At 45.4% G+C, this 23,922-nt stretch overlaps 1 protein-coding gene across 1 annotated transcript in view; it reads right to left on the bottom strand.

The window, feature by feature from the left end:
• Positions 1 to 4,278: 4,278 nt before the first annotated feature.
• Positions 4,279 to 23,922, bottom strand: part of GRK5 (G protein-coupled receptor kinase 5) — a 31,356-nt gene continuing 11,712 nt past the window's right edge. Inside the window, exons 7-12 of the mRNA XM_058810092.1 lie at positions 23,138 to 23,227; positions 21,641 to 21,849; positions 12,685 to 12,822; positions 10,289 to 10,426; positions 9,383 to 9,514; positions 4,279 to 8,604 (exon numbers count right to left, since the gene is read on the bottom strand). Coding sequence (XP_058666075.1) covers positions 8,506 to 8,604; positions 9,383 to 9,514; positions 10,289 to 10,426; positions 12,685 to 12,822; positions 21,641 to 21,849; positions 23,138 to 23,227 — 806 coding nt within the window. The 3' untranslated portion in view covers positions 4,279 to 8,505. The remainder of the gene's footprint in view (positions 8,605 to 9,382; positions 9,515 to 10,288; positions 10,427 to 12,684; positions 12,823 to 21,640; positions 21,850 to 23,137; positions 23,228 to 23,922) is intronic.

The following is a 23,922-nucleotide window of genomic DNA, read 5'->3' as shown; positions in this document are numbered from 1 at the left end:
CAGAAAAGGGAAACTGCCTGCCTTTTTGCTCCTGATGTTTTAATGGCTGTCACAGTGCAATAACCCCAGATTAGCAGGTCTGGAGCATCCTGAGCCTCTGTGCAGATTTAAATGAACAGAGGAATGTGGAGACTTGCACTGTTAGGGTGAGACTGACATTTGCTGACAGCAAAGGAAAACAAAGCTCCCTTAAGAAAAAAAAAATAGCAGCAATAAGCTGCAATTAAAAAGAAACCAGAAAACCAAGAAATTTCTTCTCTGAAGGAGTGGTGAGACTTTGGAATGGGTTGCCCAGGGAGGGTGGCGGAATCCCTGGAAATGTTCCAGAAATGACTTAATGCTATGGTTTAGTGGACAAGGTGGTGTTTGGTCAAACGTTTGACCTGATGATCTTGGAAGTCTTTTCCAACCTTAATGATTCTATGGTTCTGTGATTTACCCAAGCATCTGTAAATGGGTTATTCGAGCTGCTCAGCCTCTGGGTACTTCTCCACTGAAGACAATTCAGAGCATCAGTTTTTAACAGGCCATGTTTAAATTTTATTTTTTGCTTTTACTGAATACCAAACATGAAACAGAATTTCAAAATCCCAAAAGATAGACTGACTTGGCATAAACTTGTAATGTTTCCTCCCCCAGAAGGACCCCATAGACCTGAAATTTCACAGCCAGGCCCATTTATGGTATTTTTCATCTGTAAAGCACCCTGAGGAATTATAAAAAGTTGACGTGTCTTTTAAATTGGATTTCCTTCAAAATAGTGTCATGACTTTCCTCTGAGAAGCTGCACATCCCATGTCAGAGATAGTGGAAAAGTCTAGGAAGACTAAATCTCCCTGGAGGGAATATTTCTAGATGTTTCTGCATAGAAAAGACATGAAGTTACAGAGAAAAAAAAAACAAAACAAAAAAAAAAAAAAAAAAACAAACAAAAAAAAAAAAACAACAAAAAAAAACCCCAAAAAAACCCCCCAAAAAAACCCACCAAGAGCTGTTAAGAGAAGAAATAAAATTTCATCTCACAGCCTCTCAGATTGTTAAAACCTTGTGAAAAAATTTCTTGGGTTTGTTTGGAAAGTGATAATATGCATGACCTGAATTTGTATAGTCTATTACCTTGGGTTTTACTGAGCTTAGCTGTTGGATGTAGCTGCTTCTTTCATGCAGATAATCTGTTTTCTCAATGTTCTTCCGTGCAACTTGATGCAGACACTGCCTGCCATTAGCAGTCTCATAAAAATATTCTTTATGCCTCTGAAAAGTTCTTCTTTCTCCTCTTAAAGGAAAAGCAGTGCACCATCACTGTCCTGCTGGTGATTTTGCAGCCACCCTTTATCTCTGTTTCAGGTGTTCCTGTGTGGAACTCTGCACAGCACCTTGGCTGGTTGTTGTTTTCCTCCTGTAAATTTATTCTGTCTGTCTGGAGCTTAGGCAAAGCAGGGCCTCATAAATCAGGCAGTGCTCACTTCACTTAAAGCAGAGTTCAAACGTTCTGCAGCTCGTGTTCCTGCTGGGATTTTGTCCCCTTCTCCCTGAATTTACCCCAAAAAAGTTGTGTTGGCTGCTGGGGAAGGGAAGGGAAGGGAAGGGAAGGGAAGGGAAGGGAAGGGAAGGGAAGGGAAGGGAAGGGAAGGGAAGGGAAGGGAAGGGAAGGGAAGGGAAGGGAAGGGAAGGGAAGGGAAGGGAAGGGAAGGGAAGGATCAGGTGAAACACAACCTGGTGAGAACAGGACGTGCCCAAAATGAGATCCAACCTCAGGCTGGGTCCCCCAATCTCTGTGGTGGGACAGAGACCACAAACCACACAAAGCCATCCAGAAAGAGATGAGATACCCCACCCTCATTGTAACCATCTTCAGGATCCAAAGCACCTGCGGAATCTCTGCTTGATTAGGTGCCTCATTAAAGCAAAACATATGGTTTCCATGTATTTAAATTAAGGAATTTATTAAAAAAAAAAAAGCCAAAAAACCCAATCAAAACAGTGGTTTGATCTAAATACAGCAGCACTGTGACATTACTAGGACATTATGTACGAAGAATCCAAGCAGCCATAGAACACAGAAGCCTTTATCTTCAGTAACAATCTCAAAATGAAACTAGCTTCATCAAACAATGTTAAAGATCTCCCTGGAAAGAGAAACAAAACCAAACAGACCCTCCCCACCCCTAACCCCTTGGATATTAGAATGACTTTTTTTTTGTACAATATCAACAGCCACTAGCTCTTCTAATTGAGAACGCTTGCTTTAATTTATTACAAAAATGATCTGTTGACTCAGTTATGAAAGACAACTTTTAACATTGCTTTAGAAGTGTCTGCTCCTCTTATAGACTACAGTATTAGAAGTGCTTAAAAACATTTACTCCTGGATATGCTCTTGAAATTCAATAAGAAGGATATTCTGTGTGTGTTTATATACCAAATATGATTTTTAATTTTTAAAGCAGGTGAAAAGACTAACCCTAATATGAAACAGCAATTTTACAATTTAATTATTAGTCAGATATGGGCAACCACATGATAGTTCGTGAAATCTTTAGGTCTATCTACATTGCTCAGAAACACAAAATAAAGTTTTTACAGCTTTCAGCTTCAAAAGGCTAAAATGTTCAGTCTTTTAGAAGAGTGTCCAGTGTTTAAAAGAAATGCAATTAAGGGAGACCGCATTCAATACACATGAAACAACTCGTTTGAGCTTGCTAATTAACATATCCAACAGCTGCATGTGGGGTGATGAGAAAGGAAAACACATTTGCCATCCAGCCACTCCCTGAGGTGTTTCTTCTCTGGGAGTGAATCCTCTCTGCAGGACCACTCCAGAAATCCTGGAGCCCGCGGACCCCAGGCACTTTTGCTCTTTTTGCCTCTTTTGCTTCCAGACCCAGATCCACGTTTGGGACTTCACACAGCACCTCTCTCAGTGGGTGCCCAGGGAATCCTTTGCAGGCATGGCCAAAAAAGCCGAACCAATGAATGTTGTTTTGCTCCCCTCCTCATAACTATTTATCTCCATTCTAGAAACAGAGGAAGTGTTTCCATGTGAATGCCACACTCACTGGCCAGCTCTTCAGCAAGAAATGAATGCTTTAAACATTTGCACTGCCACCTCTTTGTCTGCTGGAGATGTCTTACAGAAGTGCAGCTTGTTCTGTTTCAGTATCTCTAAGGAGCTAAGACAAACCAATAATAAAAGAGTCCTAATTTAGGAGAGTGTCTCACTGGTCATGTAAATAAAGAGCAGCTACACTAAGCCTACTTCATTTAAATAATAATACAAAGACCTGATACTGATCTGGTTTATGCACAGACTCCAAAGTGCTTTCCATTGACAGACAGAGAGCATCCCTCCCGTGTTTGGGAATGGGAAAACAAAATTGCACCGAGGTTTGCCCAGGGCAGTGAGGAAAAACACAGCCAGAAGAGGAATAGAAACCATCACTCCTGGCTCCAGTACATACAGCAAGGAGAATACATATGTGCCAGCAGTAATATTCATGTTAATGAATAGGCAGCAATCTGTTTAAAATTGCTTCTTTCATAAAGCCCATTTGTCAGTACAGCAGCTTAGCTGATCCAACTGCAGCAGATTGTATTTGTATTATCACAGAGACATTTGGGGGAGGTCAGCCCATAATACAGTAGCATATTGTTGGCTTTCACCTTCTTTGATGAAATTTTTTCTTTTCCCCAAAGGAAATAATTTAAAAATCCTCTGAACCAATTCCTTTATCTTTTCAGTTTTTGCATTTAAGGAAAGACAATTATTACCAGCCAGCACTTTAATATTATTTAGTATAAAAGGAAGTGTGTCCTGCCCAGCACACAGAAGAGACGTTTTTAAATGATGCAGACTTTCTCTTAACTTTAGCATGAGGGTGTTAGTAATTATTCTCCTTACTCTAAATCTTTAGTATTATTTTAAGTTAAAGGTTATATTTGTGAAAGGCTTGAGAAAGACAACTCTGGAACTTCCTGATTTCCATGGAGCCACTGAACATTTGATTCTTCCAAAATTCACTGCCAAAGGAACCTCCCTGCAGCCTGAGACAGACTGGGACCATCCCTGGGCAGGAGAGCCTTGGAGTGAGGACTTGAGCTCCTGCAGGCTTCCACATGATGGAAGATGCCAAGAGACAGAAGGGATATTCTTCCAAAGAAAAATCCAGTCTTTCCAAGGTTGTATGGGAAATGCCTGATGAATGAACTCCTCTGCAGTGAATATGACAAATATTAACTGAACAAATCAATGATCACAACTAATTGTGGAGCAGGGGTGCAAACACCAACATCTTGTTCACAATGGAGCCCGTTCCTGTCCTGTGGATGTTGGTGAGGAGCAGCAGCTGTGCTCTGGGGCTGTGCATTTATTGCTCTTCCCGAGCAGCCTGTGCAGGGAGCTCCTGGCTGAGGCTGGGTGCACAGGCCTGGCTGAGGCTGGGGGATTCCTGCTTGCCCCATCCAGCTGTCCCTCTGACCTCAGAGGGACAACACTGTCCTTGAGCCATGGGCCAGCCCTTGTGTGTGCCACCCCCAGGTCACTGCAGGAACTCTGGCCAGCACATGGTGGCCCCAAGGAAGAAGGTGCAGCAGTGTGGTGCCACTGCACCCCTGCTGGAGATCCACACACCATGGGACTTCACAGCCTGTCCTCCAGAGCTCACAGCTTCTGTCTCCCTCACCCTGCCTGTGCTTTTACCACTAATGCAAGTTCATTTCCTGCTGGTTCCTTCAGCTGAGGCATGGCCACTGAAAAAGATCAACTGGATTGGAAATGTGAGCAGAGAATTCAAGCTGGATCCTGAGGTTTGGGTGAATGACCTTAAGAATCTATGTCTTCAAATCTGGTGCTTTACTGGGTCAGCCAAATTTGATTCCTAGTGCTGATGGCACTCCCAGCTGATGGCTGCAAATTGAGGAGGTACCAAGCTGTGTTTATGGAGAGCTGCTTTGTCTCTGAGCTGGCAGGAACCAGCAGGGCCAGGTGAACACTGAGATATTGAATTCTGCAGCTCCCTAACACTCCCTTTGATCTGCACTACCTGCTTGGTTTGATTATCTTCACACCTTTCCCAGCTTCACAAGCAGGTTTTTGTTCAGGAACAACATCTGAGTCATGGCCATTCTTGTGGAAAACCTCTTTTTAGATAATCCAGGTCAAGAGTGCACATCTAAGAGTTTGTGTTTTTTCTTTTTTTTTTTTCTTCATTATTCATTTGCTTAAAAAAAGCCTCACATCCAACAGTGGGGAAAAAATGCTACAAGACTCAAATGAACCTTGAGACACTGTAGGAAATGAATAGCAAACACCTGACTCATGAAAGTCTGTCAACTAATTAGTGTTCATCAGACTCCTCAACAAAGATTTAAAAATAAAAGGCATGTTTGCATAATTCAGGATCAGATTGCAAATGATTTCTGATTCTTAAAAAGAGCTAAGTTTGCTCATCTGTCTATTTAAAACTAGCAACCAGATCTGAGCATATGCATTTTTGGAAAGAATTTGGATGCTAACTGAAGAGGACATAAAGAAAATGAATCCGTCTGGAAAGCTATTACAAAACTACTCCTTTCTACTCCTTTGTTACCTGCAGACCCACCTCAAAATTCACCTGGAGTCAAAATACTAAAAATCTTATTGCAAATGCTCTCCAAGGTTGTATGACAAAACTACTTTTGTTATTTTCAGAGTTCCCAGTGGTTTTTAAGTTTGACTCCATGGAGCCAATGGCCAAATGCCTGTGGAAGCCTGGCTGAGCAGGGCACTGCCTTGAGAGGGCTTCAGCCCTGAGTTCTGGGCCCAAACTGCACCTGGTCACACTATGGAAGTGCAAGGACTGTGCTCCTACTCCAGCTCTGAGTGCATGGTGAGCTGCAAAAATAATAAAAATCATCTCAACAAAAATAAGAAGGAATAAACAAGAAATCCTGCAGGTTTTTTTGTTGTAGGCAAACCACGACAAGGAGATCCCTAGGACTGGTCATTAGCACTTCTGATGGATTTTAAGCTTTCCAGGGCTGGAGGCCGAAAAGTTCTGCTGCCCCAGCATGGTAATACTGTTTGTAGTTTGTAGAGACACTGCAGGGATGAAATCTCTGTCTGTTGGTGGTGTTTTCTGTCTCTCCTCTTCCTCTCTCAATGCTCCAAGGAGGTGGGATTCAGGGGGGCTCCATCCCAGGCTTGATGCCTTCAGGTGCACAGCAGCATCCTTCTTCCATGCCACGAGAACTCAGGGTACCCAGCCCCAGCATCACACCCTGCAGGTACCCAGGGAGAATGCTCTCACCCTTCCAGGACTCTGCCAGAGCCCCAGAGCTGCTGAGTGAGCACTGTCCTGCCTGAAAGGACAGCAGGACAAGGCACAAATGCTGTCATTCACTGCTGTCCCTAAAATGTCATCCACCACAGGTTAGGGCTGGGAGCATCTAAAAGGTATAACCAACATTTGCAGTTTGTTCACCAGCTTTCAGTAAGGGATTGGCTGGTATTTCTCAATACTGGGAGATGGTGAAGAATGAAGATTTTAGTCTTCACATGCCAAACTAGCGACATCTCTAAAATCCTGCACCTTCTATAAGATCTGCAATGCCATCATCTGACATGGGAGAATGGCTGAAGCCTCATCTCCCTGTCTTGACTCTTCTCTGTCAGCTGCTCTATGCAAGTCCCTGTTCTGCCCCTCTGTCTCACAGCTTCAAGCTGCTTTGCTATGTCATTCCTGTGTGTTTCTCACTCAGGGATTTGCCACCACCAACCTTCATCCTTTTCCCCCTCAGCACTGGCCACACAGAACATGCACGTGGCAGTCTAATGAATTTTGGCTATTTACACTCCCACTGGAACATCACTTCCTTGGACCCTGGGGTAGCTCCACTGCTGGCTAACAGGATTTTAAACACACCAGGGTGGCTTTCAGATGCTCCTGATGACCCAAAGGTTTAAAAAATTCAGTATAGTCTAGCCAACATTGTAAGGAGTATGGGGAACCAACACACCCTACAGAACACTTTGGGCTGCAGTTGTGGGCACAAAGGATTTCCAGCTCCTGTGGAAGGGAAGTTACCCTATTTTTTGGCCTAGTGTTCTTAACAATAAGAGTGAAATACTTGAGAAGAGCCTGATTCTGATGCCTGAGGTACTACTACTGATCCTGCCTGATCTGCTCATCCTAGTGGGGCAGAGTTTTTGTCAATGGTTAAAGGATCCTGGACAAAGAACGATGGAGCTGGGAGTGGGAGTTATTATTTCATGCTGGCATTTCATTCAGTCGAGGGTCTAACTGAGGGGATGTGTCAGGGGGTGTTTGCATGACACATGGAAGTATTTTAAGTGCAGCCACAGCCTGTGGGTTCTGCTACTGCCCAAAAGCAGCTCAGATCCCACCCTGAGCCTCCACAGCTCAGCCCTACAAAGCTGTCACAAATCTCATGGTTGGCACAAGCCAGACTGCTGAACTTCCCTCCTGCTGCCTCTTTGATGTGGGCAGCTGTGGAAAGGCCTTGGGCTTTTGACTGCAGCATGGAGAACACTTTGAGTTTTGCTCTCCTTTCAGCAGGTGCAGGTTTGAAGTCCTAGAAAAAGAAATGGACATTTGCTATCCTGGTCACCTCTCCCTCAGCTTTGTTCTGCCTGTTGCTAGAAACAGCACAAACACCAGTGAAGGAAAAGAGCTTAAAACAGGGCTCCCTGTCTAACTAAAAAGCCTTTGATGGAGCAACAACACAAGTGCAAATCTCAGCTGTGCTGGTCCCAAGACATCACAAACCATCAGCATAGCAAGTAGCATTTGTGAATGCATCAAAATCTTGTCTTTTAGCATTTAATGTGAGACATTACAAACTAATGAAGAGGAGAAATGTATGCAGTGTTGCTGTAAACCAAATATACAGATGTAAAATAATTAAGAATAAACTGTTCCATAAAAATGCATGTCAATAAACCCCCGTGTGATAAAGTGATTTATGAAGAATTTTCTAGAATTGCTAAAAAGAATGATTTCTCGTTTGAGGCTCTGGAAGTCTTGAGTCACATTTTGTTTCTTTTAAAAAAATGTCTTAAAACACATGGCTTTACAGCTGCTGCTTGGAAAATATACACCTCCAAAGTCTGACTTTCATTTAAATACAAATGTACAAAATGTAAACTGAGACAATAGAGAAATTTACAAAACTTTTCTTTAAAAATAATAAAGACAAAATTCAGTTCTAGTATGATGCTATTTAAATACGTGCAAGTAGTCATGTTCATTGAATTTCTATTGCAATGTTCTAAAGAGACAAATTTGATTCACACAGTCTTGAGTGCCACCTCCAAAAACAGACCTGAGTGGAAATTTCTTCTTAAAATGTGAGGCTCCACTGGAAGGAATGGATAGAAAAATCTCCATTTTGGGAGATCCAGATTTTCTTTCTTTTCACTCAATGGTGGAGGCTCTCTCATCCACAGAAGCTCCAGAGATTATAGTGGAAGGATGCAACATGATGTTTCATGGGACTGAGCTGGAACTAGCTGCTTCCAGTGGAGTTTGAACTTACGTGATTTGAATTTATGTGATGATTTAAACTGGCCTTTGAATTTGGAGAACTCTTTGAATTGTTCTGATGCTGTAGGAAGAGGAAGAAAATTACAATTAGATTTCCATAATATGCCATGGTTCTATTTTTAATCCAACATTGTTCATTTTATGGTACTGGCTGGACCGCAAGATTCTTGATTGAAGATCTTCAGATGGAAAATATTCTTTGTTTTCCTACCTGTAGTCTCTCTAGGTCAGCAGAACCATGGCAGCTCTTGAGCAATGCAGCAAAGGAGACTCACTCCAGCTCCAAGAGCCAAATCAATTCACTGCAAAATGTCAGTATCTGCTAAATCTGACTAATGCAGAGGGTACCTGCCAGTGCTCAGGCATGGCTTTAACCCTACAGAAATAGCCCAGTCTAAGAATGTTATTGACATTTGCAAGTGGTGCCTTGGTGTCTCATGAAAGCCGCACATAATTTTTTATCCAGGCTGCTCTCTTCTTTATTATATTGCTTTCCTCCCTCAAAATGTGCATTTGCCTTTTTTTTTTTAAACACATAAATCAAGGATTTTCACAAGGAACTTCTTAAAACCATAAAACAGTTTCAAAAGGCATAGCACTGAAAAACAGGTTGGGTGAGAAGTTTTCAACTGCTGGAAACAAAACTCATGGGCAACACTGGAACTGCTGGTGGCAAAAATCACACAGGGTAGATGAAAAACTTGAGATATGGAGGAAAATGTGGGAGCCAGCCCTCTCAAAGATGAACTGCCCTTCTCCTAGCACAAATATCACCAGAACAGGGCTGTGAAAAAAAGTATCTACAGCAGTTTCCTGGTCTTAGTCATAAAAGATCTCACCTGTCGCTTAAATATTCTCTGTAGCAATCCTTTCTTGGGTGGCTCTGGGGGGTAGCTTTTGTTTAGGTCTGGTGAAATAGTACCATTTGGTCCAAATACATTCAGCTCCTTGAAGCACTCTGTTTCTATCATCTAATGGAATATATATAGAGAGAGAGAAAAAAAGGGAATTATTCATCTGCACTAAATAAATTCCAGTAGGGCTGGGTTCTTCAAAGTCAGCAGTGTGTGAGGAGAGTTAACAGTCGGATTCCTGCTGGTGTATTTGAGAGTATGAAAAGCAGAGGCTGAGTCTGCTCTGTGTGTTTGCACATCAGGCTTGTCAGAAGCTGCCCCACAAGACTTTCTGTTCTTTCCTCCAGCATTGCAGAGAATACCAGGCAGAGACAGGCACACTTACAAAATCCCAGTTACTAGCAGCCCTCTGCCCAAGTGGATCTGCTGTTTGATGCAGAGCTGGATTCTGAAATCCACTGCTGGCTGTGTTTGGATGCCAAGCAGAGACAAAGACCCAGGCATGGAAATGCTGGAGGAGCTCAGGGTGCAGGGTGAACTGCTGCTGACAGTGGGTGACAGCAGGGTCACCAGAGGAGGATCCTTAAGGATTTCCAGCTGAGCCACAGAAGGGGCTGAGAGCTGCCCAAACACCTCTGCAGAAACCCAGGAGGAGGAAGTACAGTAGGATCCTTGCCAATTCACACAAACACACAGAGCCAACAGATACAGTCACCTGAACCTGACATCTGTGCTACATTACAGATCTTGAAAGAGGCCATTTGTAACTCATGAAAGCATTAGAGTCTGGCAAGTTCTCCAGTAGCTATATATTACTGGAACATAGAGCTCCCCTTAAATCGTCTGTGTTATGGGCTTTATTGCAGTAATTTTGCTATGATACATCCTTACCTCATTTTGCCATGGAATAGACACCGATCCTGTGGAAAACTTGGAATAGAAATCGTCATCTGTTTGGTCCAGGTTAACTCCTTTCACTGTGGAGAACTGCTCAATGTCTAGCACATCCTTGCAGTACACTGCTCTGGGCTATGTCAGCAGGAAAAAAAAGGAGAAATGACAAGAGGAAAAATATTTCTGAGTCGGACCGTGTGCTTTCATTCACAGATTCAGTCAAGTGAGAATGTCTAACAAGTGTGTGTCTGCATCCTCTTTCTCCAGGCTTGCTCTGCCTGCATGTTTATCATCAAAGGCTGACTTCAGTTTAAGCACATTAAGCTTCCTATTCCAAAGTCCTCAAAGCATCAGTCAAAGAGGGTTTTAGTCATCCATGTACCATCTGGTTAAGAGGTGAGGGCAAAAGGACAGAAAGAGCCAGAAAAGAAAAATGGAACCCTTCAGCAGTCTTTTTATTTAGAGAGGGAACAACAGAAAACCAGAATGTTTACCAGTGGCACAGTGGCACACTGAGAGAGCCCTGGAAAGAGGCCTCAGATAGAAAGTGCCCTCCTGCCCAGATAGCTGTGGAGTTTGCAGCTTGGAAGTTTAAAGGAATGCATCCTAATTGCTAAAGAAAACAGAGGAGGTTTGGCACTTTTCCATTGTTTTTATTAATAGCTTTGCTGCTGGAAGCTGCCCAGAATTACCTCTATTAACTCTTTTAACTCGGCTGCATTTCTTCAAAGGAACAGTCAAATGGCTTTGCCTTTTTGAACCATTCAGTTTTCTGGGATGACAGAGACAAAGCTCTCTGCAGTGATGGAACTTCCAGCTCTTTATTTCAGCAGTCAGCCCCAGGGAGCAGAAAATCCATCAGTGGCTGCCTGTCACAGGCAGTGTGTGTGCCCAGGGATCTCCCAACCTTTGGTGTGCAGGGATCACTTGTGGGACCAGCCTGGACCCCAGCCCATGTGGAATCCTGCTGTCTGTCCCTGCTAGCAGGACTGCACAGCCAGGGTGTGCAGCGCTTTATTGATCTGGTTCTCAGCACTGTGACCAAACAAATTGACCTAATTCCTGACAGAAGTCCTGTTTGCTGGAGGCTGTATCCCTCTGCATTCCTGACAGATGCAATCCAATTTTTGTAAGAGAGGATGGAGAGACATGGTTTGGATAACAACTTCTGCCATTGGCTATATAGCTTTGGGTGATTCAGCTGACTTCAGTGAAGACTGGGAGATCTATGGATGAAGTGCCAAATAAATTAAATTAGGGGCAGCTCTCGAGCTCCCAATAAAGAGCCATAAAAATTTATGTGCCTTTGCTTTTGCAAATATGTCCCTAAGAGGTGCCTTCTAGGCCTTACGTGCCACAGTTTTTATGCACTCTGGCGGATCTCAAATTTGAGCCCAGAATTTTATAATTTTCTACATCAGAAAGAAATAGTAGCTTGTCTCTTATTTCTTCCCACTAAAGCAGGTCGTAACACCACGGGCTAATTGGCAGGAATAACTAGGCTGCATAGTAAAATGTAAAGCAAAACCAGAGCAACTAAAGTAAACTTTTGTAGCGTTCAAACCACTTTGGTTTGGTTGAGCCTGCAGCAAGGGGAATGGGAGCTGCCAAGATGTTACTTTCTTTAATATGTTAAAATGGCAGTGTTTACTTAGAACCATATGGGGACTTTAAGGATAGAAGCTCCAGCCAGAAAGAGAGCCCTGCAGGAGGGAAATAATCAGATAACTCTGCACACTGGGCTAGAAACCCATACCACAAAAGGGTGGAAAAAGTTTTGTTGTTGCCAGTGCAACAAAGCCTTTCAGTATGTGTGAGCCTGGTGTGTAAATCTGGGCAAGGACTCAGTGTTGGGTTCTGTGCCCCAAAATGAGAGAGAAAGAGAGATTCAAATGCTCTCTAAGGTCCAAGTCACCTTCTCTGCTTGAGGTGACACTTGATGCTGAGCCTGGCTCGGATCTCTGCAGCAAATGACTCTTCTCATGATGATCCAACTCCACAGAGCCCTGGACTTTGCATTTCTGGTTTCACCTCTATAAACCTGCATGCACACATTTGGCTTTCACTGCTGATTGTCCCAAGCACCACCTGGTTCTGAGCACACTTATTTTCACAGTAATGCCATGGATAAGGGTTCTCAGTGCCTCCAGTGCCATACAGGAATGCTGTGGTAAAAGGAGTGGGAATGGATCAAGCCCCAGATTAAATCCCCATGCCCACAGAGCCCTCTCTCCTCTTCCTCCCAGCCTCCCCACTCCAGCTCCACCACTCATCACACCTTCCTGGGGTAGTTCCCTGTGCAGAGAGCGATGACAGCCCTGAGAGAGAGAGAAGCTATTTTAGAAACAAACCTCTTAAAAGAGGCCACTGGGGGTCCTTGCTGTTGTACTTACGTCAGGCACGAAGGGAGGATCCAGCATTCCTGCTTCTAACCGCTTGAAATTCATGCTCTTGAAAAAGGGGTGTCTCTTCACCTCTGCTGCCCCTTCCCCCTGACATCCCAGCCGCTGCTTCACGTCTTTGGTGAGGAGCTGAAACGTGCCAACAGGAATGGGGAGGCTGTCAGAAAAGCAAGAGCTCCACAAAGATATTTTTATCTCCACTTGTTGTTGAATGTGCCCATAGGGATGTACAGAGGGGAGTTGCAACTGCTGTTGCTTAAAAACTGGAGTTAAATGGATTAGGATTGCACTGTTCTACATGCTGGTGAAATCCTCAGAAAATCACCTGCTGTAAAGTGTTTACAGTCAAAATAGAGACCGTTTCTTTTGCCTGCTTTCAGTGAACACTTTCAAGAGGAGATCTACATGTCCTAGTAACACATAAAGATTTTACTTTCTTATATGTTATTTACATGTAAAGATGTACATTCATAAGTTCCATGTTCTTTGTCTCAGTTCTTTTTGTTTTGCTTTTTTTTTACATTTGTAAGAATAATTTTCCCTCAAAAGAACAGGTGCTTAGGAAAAACCAAAAATACCAAATTGTATTTCCCTCACCCATTGCACTACATTCCAGAGCATCACATGGCACACTGAACCACCCCTTTACAGTCATGGGGAGTTCCATCCATGGAGCCAGTGCTCAGTAATTATCCTCAGTTTTGCCTTGTTTGTTTTCAGAGAAGGTCAGTGCACAACCTCTACCTGCTACAGCAAGTCCTGCCTGTTTCCTGGGTACCCATAATGGAGCAGTGCCCACCAAAGTGAACTCAGCATCTTTGCTCTATCAGGCAAGCAAGTCCATGAACAGAAACACTGCGATAAATATCCAGCAGAGATTCAACAGGGATATATATACAATATGATTTATATACAGGAGAGACTCAATAGCACCTTCCAGTGCAAGAGAGCTGGAGAAGGACCTTGGATAAGGGCAACTCACAAATAGACAAGGGGAATGGCTTTAAATGAGGGATGGCAGGTTTAGATAGGATATTAGGAAGAGATTCTTCCCTGAGGGTGATGTAGTCCTGGCACAGGATGCCCAGAGAAGCTGTGGCTGCCCTGGATCCCTGGAAGCGCCCAACTCCAGGTTGGACAGGGCTTGGAGCACCCTGCTCCAGTGGAAGGCGTCCCTGCCATGGCAGAGGGTTAGACTGGACAGTATTAAGGATCCCTCCGAGACAAACCTTCCTGCCGTTCCCTGGGTGATGCTGAGCCGCTCGGGAGGTGCCGCCGGGAGGCAGCAGAGGAAAGGGCAGCGGCGGGAGCGCCGCCCGGGGACGGGGAACGGAGAACGGGGCACGGCGGGAGCGCTGCCCGGGACGGGACACGGGGCACGGCGGGAGCGCTGCCCGGGACGGGGAACGGAGGACGGGGCACGGCGGGAGCGCTGCCCGGGGACGGGGCTGCTCCGGGGGATGGCAGCGCTGCCGCCGCTCCTCCGCCGCTGGCCCCGGCGTTATGGGCCCGCAGCCGGGCCAGAAGCAGCGCTCAGCCCTGCCCGGGTGGGCTGTGCTCGGTGATGGCACCGAGAGCATCAGCAAAGCCCGGCGGGGCTCGGCGGCAGGCGGGACAGGGGCAAGGGCTGGGTTGGGCTCTCTGAGCCCGGGCGGGCACCGGGAGCATCCCGGGAGATCCCCGGGACGGTCCCAGCTAGGGGTGAAGGGATGCCAACACATTTGGGAAGGCTGGGGAGGATCCCGTGCTCTCGGGTGCATCCCTGCAGGAGCAGGAGAGGGAGCCAGGCGGGTTCCACGCTGGGGCAAGGCTGCCTGGAGATGCTGATGGTGTGCCCAGCTCGGGGTCTGTGTGCCCAGCTCAGGGTTTGTGTGCCCAGATCAGGGTCTGAGTGCCCAGATCAGGGTCTGTGTGCCCAGCTCAGGGTTGTGTGCCCAGCTCAGGGCTGTGTGCCCAGATCAGGGTTTGTGTGCCCAGATCAGGGTTGTGTGCCCAGCTCAGGGTTGTGTGCCCCAGCACATTCTGCCTCAGCCACCGAGGCAGCAGCCCAGCTCAGCTGCCTTGTCTCACCAACAGGGAACGTGGAAATTGTTTGTTGCTAATGTCATGTTGTGCTCTTTCCTCTGGTGCCTGGCTGGAGCTGGGGTTTCTTGTCCCTGTAAGGGGTTTACAGTGTCACAGCTCTTCAGGCCTTGCTACCACTGGGCATTTTCACCACCTGGGCATTGGTGGTTTTCTGATCTGACTTCCAACAGCCACCTCAGTTCTGTTTCTGTGCTGCTGGGGACCTCAATTCCAGCCTGAGATGGCAAATGGCTTTGGCAATCCATGTGCCCCATGGTGCAGAGGCAGCAGCCAGGCCAGAAATGGTGCTGAAGGGGCTTGTAGACATAAGTCCCTTCATATTTTCTGCTCAGGTCTTTCTGCCCCAGCAGCAGCAATAACAGGAGATTGAATGGTCAGAGGAATGGGTTTAAAGCCATTCCTCTGCTGCTGGCCACAGCAGCGATGTTCAGCTTCCAAACAGCAACAGCCCTTTCTTCCCCACACTTTGCCTGTGATGCTGCCAAGCTGGTGACATCTGGGCTGACAGATCACAACTGCCTGATCCATAAATTTAAAAAGACTTGAGGAAACATCTGTATGCCCTGTCATTCCCTGAACAGAGAGATTCACATGATACTGTACCACATCCATCTGACTCACTGCAAAAGATCTGTCTCAGAGCACTTCTCTGGACTTTGCTTCCTCTGCTAGAAGGAAAGAGAGATGCTTTGCTTTCAAATAAGTGCATTAGATTTGAGTTCTCATGGTCCTGAGACTAGGATTTTTGTTGTGAGGAGTTTTTTGGGGTTGTTTCTGGGTTGTTTTAGTTTTTTTGTTTTTTAAAATCTCAACAATTTTATGCTCTAGCCTATTGAAGATGATTGCTTTGGAATTTCCAATCAGAATCAGGTTTATTCTATTCTGGTTGGGCAAAGAAATCAAAAATTCTTTTAGTCTTTTATTCTCGTGTCAATAGGACTTTCCTGACAGATGTAAGGAAGAATCTGAAAGCAGAAAGATCATTTTTAGTACCCATGGCTCTGGAATACTTTTAGAAATGATACCTTGGACCTTTGAGGAACAGCTGAGGAGCAAGTGGCAGAAGGAAGGGATGGATTTGGACCTTCCTGGAGATGATACAGGAGAGCTCTGCAGTCTCTGCCCTCAGGTCAGCTCTGAAGGGATGAAAGGGGGTTATTTCCCATCTCTGCAGTCTGGATTCTGGGCTCAGTGGGGAGACCAGGCTGATGTGTGAATTTGCCCTTGTCAGGCTGTAGGATGTTTGGAGTGTGCGGTCAGAGAAAAGGGGAGCTGAGGACAGAAAAAGCTGCCTGGGGATTCCTGGGTTCCTCCATGACAAACAAGGGAGTATTCAGTAACTTCAGATGCAAGAAGGAAGTTTCTGGAGCATGAATGCAGTTGGTTGTGGGTGGCTTGGCCACTGCTGGCTGGAAGACACAAAAGGGAACAGGCCACTGGGAATAGGCTGGGGCTGAAAGAACAGGGAGAGGAGAGGATTCTCCTGCAAAACCCTGCTGCAGGGGAGCTGCAGTCTCCTAAGAGTCCCAGGAGAGTCACAATGGAGAAAAATGCTAGAAATAAATGGAACTTGAAAAGCTGTAGATGGAGCCAGCTCTAGAGATGGCAACAGGTGAAACCAGCCATTCTTCCTGGCTTCTGTTGCAGATATCAAGACATAGCATGGACTAGAATATTTTCCAGAAGGGAGAATCCTTCCTTTCACCAAGGAATTATTAGTCTTTCACCATTTCCTGCCCCAGAAGCTTTCTGCAATAATAAATCCATTCAAGAGCCTGAAATATGCATCCCATTTGGGAATGTGACATGGAAAAGAAAATGGAGATAACAACAGTATGTTATAAGTCATCTCTACACTTTTGTTTAATTCAGCTTCAAAGGGTTTGTTTAATATGAATAGGGAGCAGAACAAAAGCAACTCCATCAGGCTGATGACAAGCCCTCCTGGGACAGCAGTGCAAGGGACCCCATCAAATGTAATTTAAATGTAATTCTACAGTAGAGCCTGCAGATAATTCACAGTTTCAAATCGGGAGATGGCCTGGGCCACCCAACCACGCATGAAGCTAATGCCAAAGAGCAGAGCTGTGAGCTCTGGTAAAAAAGGCTCCAGCTGACACTGGACATTTAGGATTTAGTCTGCAGAGTTCATGGGCAGACCATGACTAGAACAGGACTTTCAAAGAGAGTCTTGAGTAGCAGCAGTAAAGTTCCATCAAGATCTTGATACAAAGAGCTCTCTGATACTTTCATGTCACTCATTTGATCCCCACTGGGGATTCAAACTCTGCAATGTCTGAGACTTTTTTCCATGACTTTGTTTTGCTTCCTTTACAAAAAGAAACAACTGTTGTGAAGACTGCTAAAAAAAGCCAAAAGTCCCCAAAGCACTGTTTTATCTTCATGTGATCAGTCAGTTCATCTCCAGACCATACCATGTAATAAATAATTCCAAGTTCTAAGATGTTAGTCCTAAAATTATAGGAGCAAGGAAAACAAAAAATTGCCACTCATGAAAGGAGACATGGGGAAGGCTAAAACCACTTCCACTGACTCAGCTGATCAAGCAGTTTGAGGAATCACCTAGGTAAAGTTCAGCCCTGACACTGAAGTAAACATTTTATTTTAAGCAATTTTTAGAGAACAGAAAGGCAATACTTTGGTCAATTACTAAATGAGAGCAGAGAGATGAAAGAGAAGTTATTCTTGGGCACTGCTAAACTTTAAGGTGTCATAATGCTGATTTCCATGGGATGAAAGCAGAAAGGAGGGATGGCAGCAGGCAGGAGGAGCTGTATGCTGACAGAGCTCCTGATGGTAAGTGAGGAACAGGAAAAAATTGCTTTTAAGGAAAACAGAACCTGTTATATTTTAGTTGGTTGGGGTGACACTTTGAAAAGGGAATGGAGATCAGAAACATGGAACAGCTGAGGCTGGAAGCCACATCTGGACATGGTCTAGTCCAACCCCTCTAGTGCGTGTCCTAGTTCAAAGCAGAGGTTCCTAGAGCAGGTTGTTCCAGACCTTGCCTGGTTGGGCTTTGGATATTTCCAAATGTGGAGACTGCACAGCCTCTCTGGGCAACCTGTTCCACTATTTGGTTACCCTCAGGATGGAAAAATGTGTCCTAATGTTCAGAGGGAACAGAACAGCTCCTGTGCCCCAGTTTGTTTCCCTTGCTTCCTGTCCTGTTGCAGGACACCCAACCAAGAGTTTGGCCCTGTCTCCTTTACACCATCCCACCAGAGACCCCTTGTGCAGGGTAAAATGGGAGCTGCAGGGATAAAAGGCACCAGGGAAGGCAATTCTGTGGGAAATGCAGACGAGCAGGGCCCTGACAGAGTGACAGAGCAGCGCAGCAATGAGGGCCCATCCAACACTGCTGACTTGAATGCACTTCAAGTCACATCTCGGGATGCATGACTGCACTTGTCAGGGAAAACAGGCATGTACATCATGGAGTACGAGGCATAACCACAACAAACACGGAGCATTTCCTAGAAAGACTGGATTTTTTCACAGAAAAAACACACCAGGAGCAGCTATGTTATATGGGAACTATGGGTTGGGGAGCTTCCCAGAAAGCCAGCTGCCCCTGTTCCTAATTATTTGTTATTCATCTCTGTTTCAGTCCAAAATGAGGTCTGATTTATGGGAAATTACTTACAAAATGAAACATGGAAATATGGGATGGATGATGATTAATGGGAGCTATGATATGTGCCTGCAAAAATGCAAAAGGGCACAAACATCCAGGAGGGGCAGGCTGACGTGGGGTGACACCAGAGGGTTTTCCTATGAGTAAATGAACAAAGACAATGTATTTCCTGGTGGTGATGCTATTAGCTCATGGAGAAAGCTCTGAAGAGAAGGCTGGGCAACATGGTGGGAAACATTTCCTCACTCCTGCCCTGAAGAGTCCACCATGGGAAAGCCTTTTGTGCTGGATCTTCAAGAAGGCTCAAGTTTCATTTATGTCTTGCAACTTTTTGCTTAATTTTGCAGACATGATGGGTACTTTATGACTCTTTTGTTTCCTTGTTAAGACGCTGATGGAAAGCAACAAAGTTCTGGCCTTCATTATAAAAAGCAAAAAGAAATGGAGAAAACATGAATTTGAATAATGGATTTAAAAATAAAAAACATCACTTGATAAAATAAATTACTTTTGGATGGGAAACCACAAAGGCCATCACACTCAGTACCAGGACTCAGACTCTTCCTGCCTCAAGATGCTAATGCTCAGAAAAGGAAAGCTTATCATTGGATCTATTAATAGTTTGCACAAACCACCTCAATAAACATGTCACATGATTGGACAGGGAAGCTGCAGTGATCAAGTTTTCAGGAATAATTTATATATAGTCCAAGCTTCCCTGAGGCAAGAGGAAGAGCTAGATGATCTCCTGAGGTCCCGACTCCCTGAAACCAGAGTCTCCATGGCTGGAAGATGAAAATGACCACCACAGTGTCATGCCTGTCTGCTGCCCTGGGAGTGTGGGAGGTCATCCACAGCACTATCCCATCAATGCCACATTTAATTCTTCCCAGCTTTAAGTTCTCATGGTTATGTTCAAAGTGTATGTTCATTTCTGTTATGCAAGGGAAATAAAGAGTAACAAGAAGGGTTCTACAGGTATGCCAGCCAGAAAAGGGAGGTTGAACTATGTGATCTTTAAAGGTCCCTTTCAACCCAAGCTATCCTGATTCTATGCCTCAAGCAGCAAGGTAAATTTTTTGCCTCACATTTCCATTTCAGATTAACAGCAGGACACACACAGAAATTCCCTGCCACTCCAGCAGACTCTGCTGCTCACCTGGTGAGAGCTGAGATGCTGCCTGGGGAGAGAGGGCAGTTGGGGCACATGGGATGGTGTGTGAGAACCCATGGGATGGTCAGTGAGAGCCCATGGGATGGTCAGTGAGAGCCCATGGGATGGTCTGTGAGAGCCCATGGGATGCCCTGTGAGAGCCCATGGGATGGTCAGTGAGAGCCCATGGGATGGTCAGTGAGAGCCCATGGGATGGTGTGTGAGAGCCCATGGGATGGTCAGTGAGAGCCCATGGGATGGTCAGTGAGAGCCCGTGGGATGCTCTGTGAGAGCCCATGGGATGGTCTGTGAGAGCCCATGGGATGGTGTGTGAGAGCCCATGGGATGGTCAGTGAGAGCCCGTGGGATGCTCTGTGAGAGCCCATGGGATGGTGTGTGAGAGCCCATGGGATGCCCTGTGAGAGCCCATGGGATGGTCAGTGAGAGCCCATGGGATGCTCTGTGGGAGCCCATGGGATGGTCAGTGAGAGCCCATGGGATGGTCAGTGAGAGCCCATGGGATGGTCTGTGAGAGCCCATGGGATGGTCTGTGAGAGCCCATGGGATGGTGTGTGAGAGCCCATGGGATGGTCTGTGAGAGCCCATGGGATGGTCTGTGGGAGCCCATGGGATGGTGTGTGAGAGCCCATGGGATGGTGTGTGAGAGCCCATGGGATGGTCAGTGAGAGCCCATGGGATGGTGTGTGAGAGCCCATGGGATGGTCAGTGAGAGCCCATGGGATGCCCTGTGAGAGCCCATGGGATGCCCTGTGAGAGCCCATGGGATGCTCTGTGAGAGCCCATGGGATGGTCAGTGAGAGCCCATGGGATGGTGTGTGAGAGCCCATGGGATGGTCAGTGAGAGCCCATGGGATGGTCAGTGAGAGCCCATGGGATGGTCAGTGAGAGCCCATGGGATGCCCTGTGAGAGCCCCTGGCTGCCCCAGGTGCTCCATGCCAGCTTCACTGGGGGCTCTGCATCACCAATTAAGGGCAGTGAAGGGTCCAGAGCATCTCTCAAGAGTGATGTCAGTTAAACACCACCCCGAGGATTCAGGAATGACTCGGTGCACTGTGAGTTAATGACTTCCAGGCATGACTCTTGGCAGTGCTACCATTATTATTTTGCAAGGAGACTTCAGTGTCTCTTCTTGCAGACAGCCAGCCAGAGTGTTGTGGATCTGCTCTTTGCCTGCCTGTTGCACAAGGCATTGGTGAAACCCTCCCTACCTATTTGTTGACCTTTCCTTCATTCTCCCTCCACCAGCAAACACAGATAGGTCATTGTCTCCAAAGAAGACTTCACTCCTTAGCAAACAACACCCAGAAAAAGGCCACATCCTTTTCCAAATTACAATTCAGCCTTCTAAAGATGGATGTCAACAAGACATTGATGAATTCAGACGCAGCTTTGAGATTTCTCAGAGGGATTGAGGATTTCCATTGTCAGACATGGCTATTGTGCTAGGAAAATGACTCCCAGCTGAAGGAGTGAGAAAACATTTTGAAGAACAGCTCAACAGTATTAAGAAAAGCTGGATACCCTGACACCCCCGGGGAAAAGCTGCTAACAAAGTTAGTGAGATGGGCTGGAACAACATTTGAGTGTCACAATAATTTCATTGCATAATCTTTGTCCTGCTTACCCCCAGCTCTCACCAAAGACAATGGAAGCGTGGGGTTTGCAGTTCCTTGCAGGAGACAATCAGATTCTTGCATCATCGAGTCCTTTTTCTTTTTTTCTACAAGTTTATAAAAGACAGAGATGCATTCTTGACTGCAAACTAACATTCAAAGTCTCATGAGAATAGATACCGCTCCCTCGGTCATAAAACTCTGGAGAGGGCTCGGGATGACCGAGATGAATCTCACGGAGAAACAAGCCCAAATAAACAGAGTCTGAATGAATAGAGAGTGCAGTCATCCCATCCACAGATGAGCTTGATTAGTCCCTGTTTCTGCAGCCCCTCCATGGCCCCCTGTTACTGCTCAGACCGTGTCAGACATAGCTGCTTAGTGAAGCTGCCCCACTGAGCCTTCCAGCCCCTTACCATTTTACAGATGGACTTGGCCTCCTCAGAGAACTTATGGGAGTACACCTCCTCTGTCTCCAGCACTCTTCTGTCCACTTCTTCCCTCTTCACCTTCTCTTTCCTCCCACGGAACGGCGATTGCCCAGCAATCATTTCATAAATGAGGCAGCCTAACCCCCAGTAGTCAGGGCTGAGTGTGTATCTCTGGTTGTTCAGCACCTCTGGAGCTGTGGAGGAGAGTGAGATGCCTTGTGGAAATGCTTGGTGTTTACACAGGCACAGCATTTAAATGCCTCAAGGTTTCATTTTGGTGACTGAATACACATGCACAGAGAATGGTGGGTAAAATACAGAAATACCTTCTGAAATGCAGCATGCTGCATGCCATGGTGTTCACTCTACATGCTACATGCCTTGTGCATGCTGTCTTCTGACTTCTCTACCAACTCAGTCCAATTAAAATAAAAAATCACGAAAGAAGTTGGGTCTAAATATTAAGCAGAGACCTAATTTTAAGAGTTCCTCCAGATTTCTCCACTTAGGGAAGAAAGGAAATGCAAACACACATCCTGTAAACAGCTGTGACATTTCTTCAAAAGCAAATTCTGTCTCTTTGGTCAATTCATAGCTTTTATTTTTCCCCTTTAAAGAAACTCCAATCCATTAATTTTGTGTTGCAACCACAGACAATGCTTTTGGGCAGAGAGTCACTGTCTTGCAGGCACCCTCACCTCCATGCAGGGGTACAAACACACATCCCCACGTGCTCACAAGCACAGAGCCTTGGTGTGCACGCAAACTTACACTGGGATAACAAAATTTAGACATGACAACTGATTTGCTTGCTTTCATTAAAGTCTCCATATGGTGTAACAGTGGCTCACATCAGCTAGTTTCTATTCAGTCAAATAAGCATAAGCAATTTTTACTCCAAGAAAATATGCCCACCCAGAGAATGCATGAAAATAATTGCATTGAGTTTAGAAAACAGATCTAGTTAAATAAGGGAGTGTAGTTTTTGAGTTTTTTTTTTTTACCAATGTAGAAATCTCTACTTGTCTTTTAAACAGATCCTCCTTTGCACATAGAGGAAAGCTCAAGCTGACGCTGGTCAAGATGACCATAGGTCTGACTTACCCCTTTTATCATAACCATGCAAATACATTCTAACTCCTATACAAAGCAACAACTAGAAAGAAACCTTTATTTTGGCACATAACCCTCCTAAGATAAATCTACAATAAAATCACTAGAATCCCAGTTGCTGTCTCCCCTTTCAATTTTCTTTGCTGATTTAAGGTTATAGACCAGCCTCACTGAGAGCTGTAGAGGTCCAGCCTTTCACCCTCTTCTGATTTTCACTATCAGGATTTCTGTAGGAGTTGCTGCATGAAACTGGACCCAGCTGAATGTGAATACTTTTTATTCTTTTTCTTAAGCTTTCTCGGCAGAAATATCTCTAAAACTGAAGTAACCTTGGTAAATTTTTAAAAAGATGAGCTGTGGAAGACTTACCCATATACCCTACTGTTCCTACTCTTCCACGGATTGATTCACCCTCGGGGATTTTGACAGCTAGACCCAAATCAGATATTCTAATATGGCCTGGAAGGAAAAAAGAAACAAAACAACACAAAGCAGATATAATAAGATGACCCAAATTAGTCCAAAACACACAACTGTGGTCATTGCTAAACGACTCCTGCAATTTACTGCTCAAACATTTTAGGAAAAGAGTGTTCTGAATCACTGAATTGGAGCAGTTCCATTGATTGGGAAAAGAGGAATTATTAAGGGCACTACAACACAGTGAAATAAATGCTAACAGTAAGGCTGTGGACTGCAGTGAATTGCATCAGGTATTTTACAACCAATGAAAAAAGGCAGAGAGAAGCATGCTGTGGGGAAGTATCTTGAACTGATCACAGAGGATGGATGGGCTGACACAATTCTGTAACTCTGTGATGGCTGAGGAGGCCACATCTGGCCTGCAAGTCAGCAGGAGATTCGATTATCGCTGCCTCCAGCAATGAACGGGTACCTGGGTTTGCATGAAACCAGACTTGGCTCAGCAGAGGGGGAAAGCACTTTCAAAAATGGAGAGGGAAGCACAGATTTAGAAATTAGAGCTCCCTTTGTGTTGCACCAGCCTTGCAACAAGGATGGAAAAGCAGCGAGGGAAGGCAGAGAGCCCCAGCAATGCGGAGCTCTGGAGAACAGCCCCTGCTGAGGGCACGGCTGCCTCCCTCCATCTGTGCAGAGCTCCAGCAGCTCAGCCACCCCTAGACAGGAATATCAGT

Source organism: Ammospiza caudacuta, chromosome 9 (genome assembly GCF_027887145.1).
Source record: "Ammospiza caudacuta isolate bAmmCau1 chromosome 9, bAmmCau1.pri, whole genome shotgun sequence".
Lineage (NCBI taxonomy): Eukaryota > Metazoa > Chordata > Aves > Passeriformes > Passerellidae > Ammospiza > Ammospiza caudacuta.
This window is presented reverse-complemented; position numbering and strand designations above follow the sequence as displayed.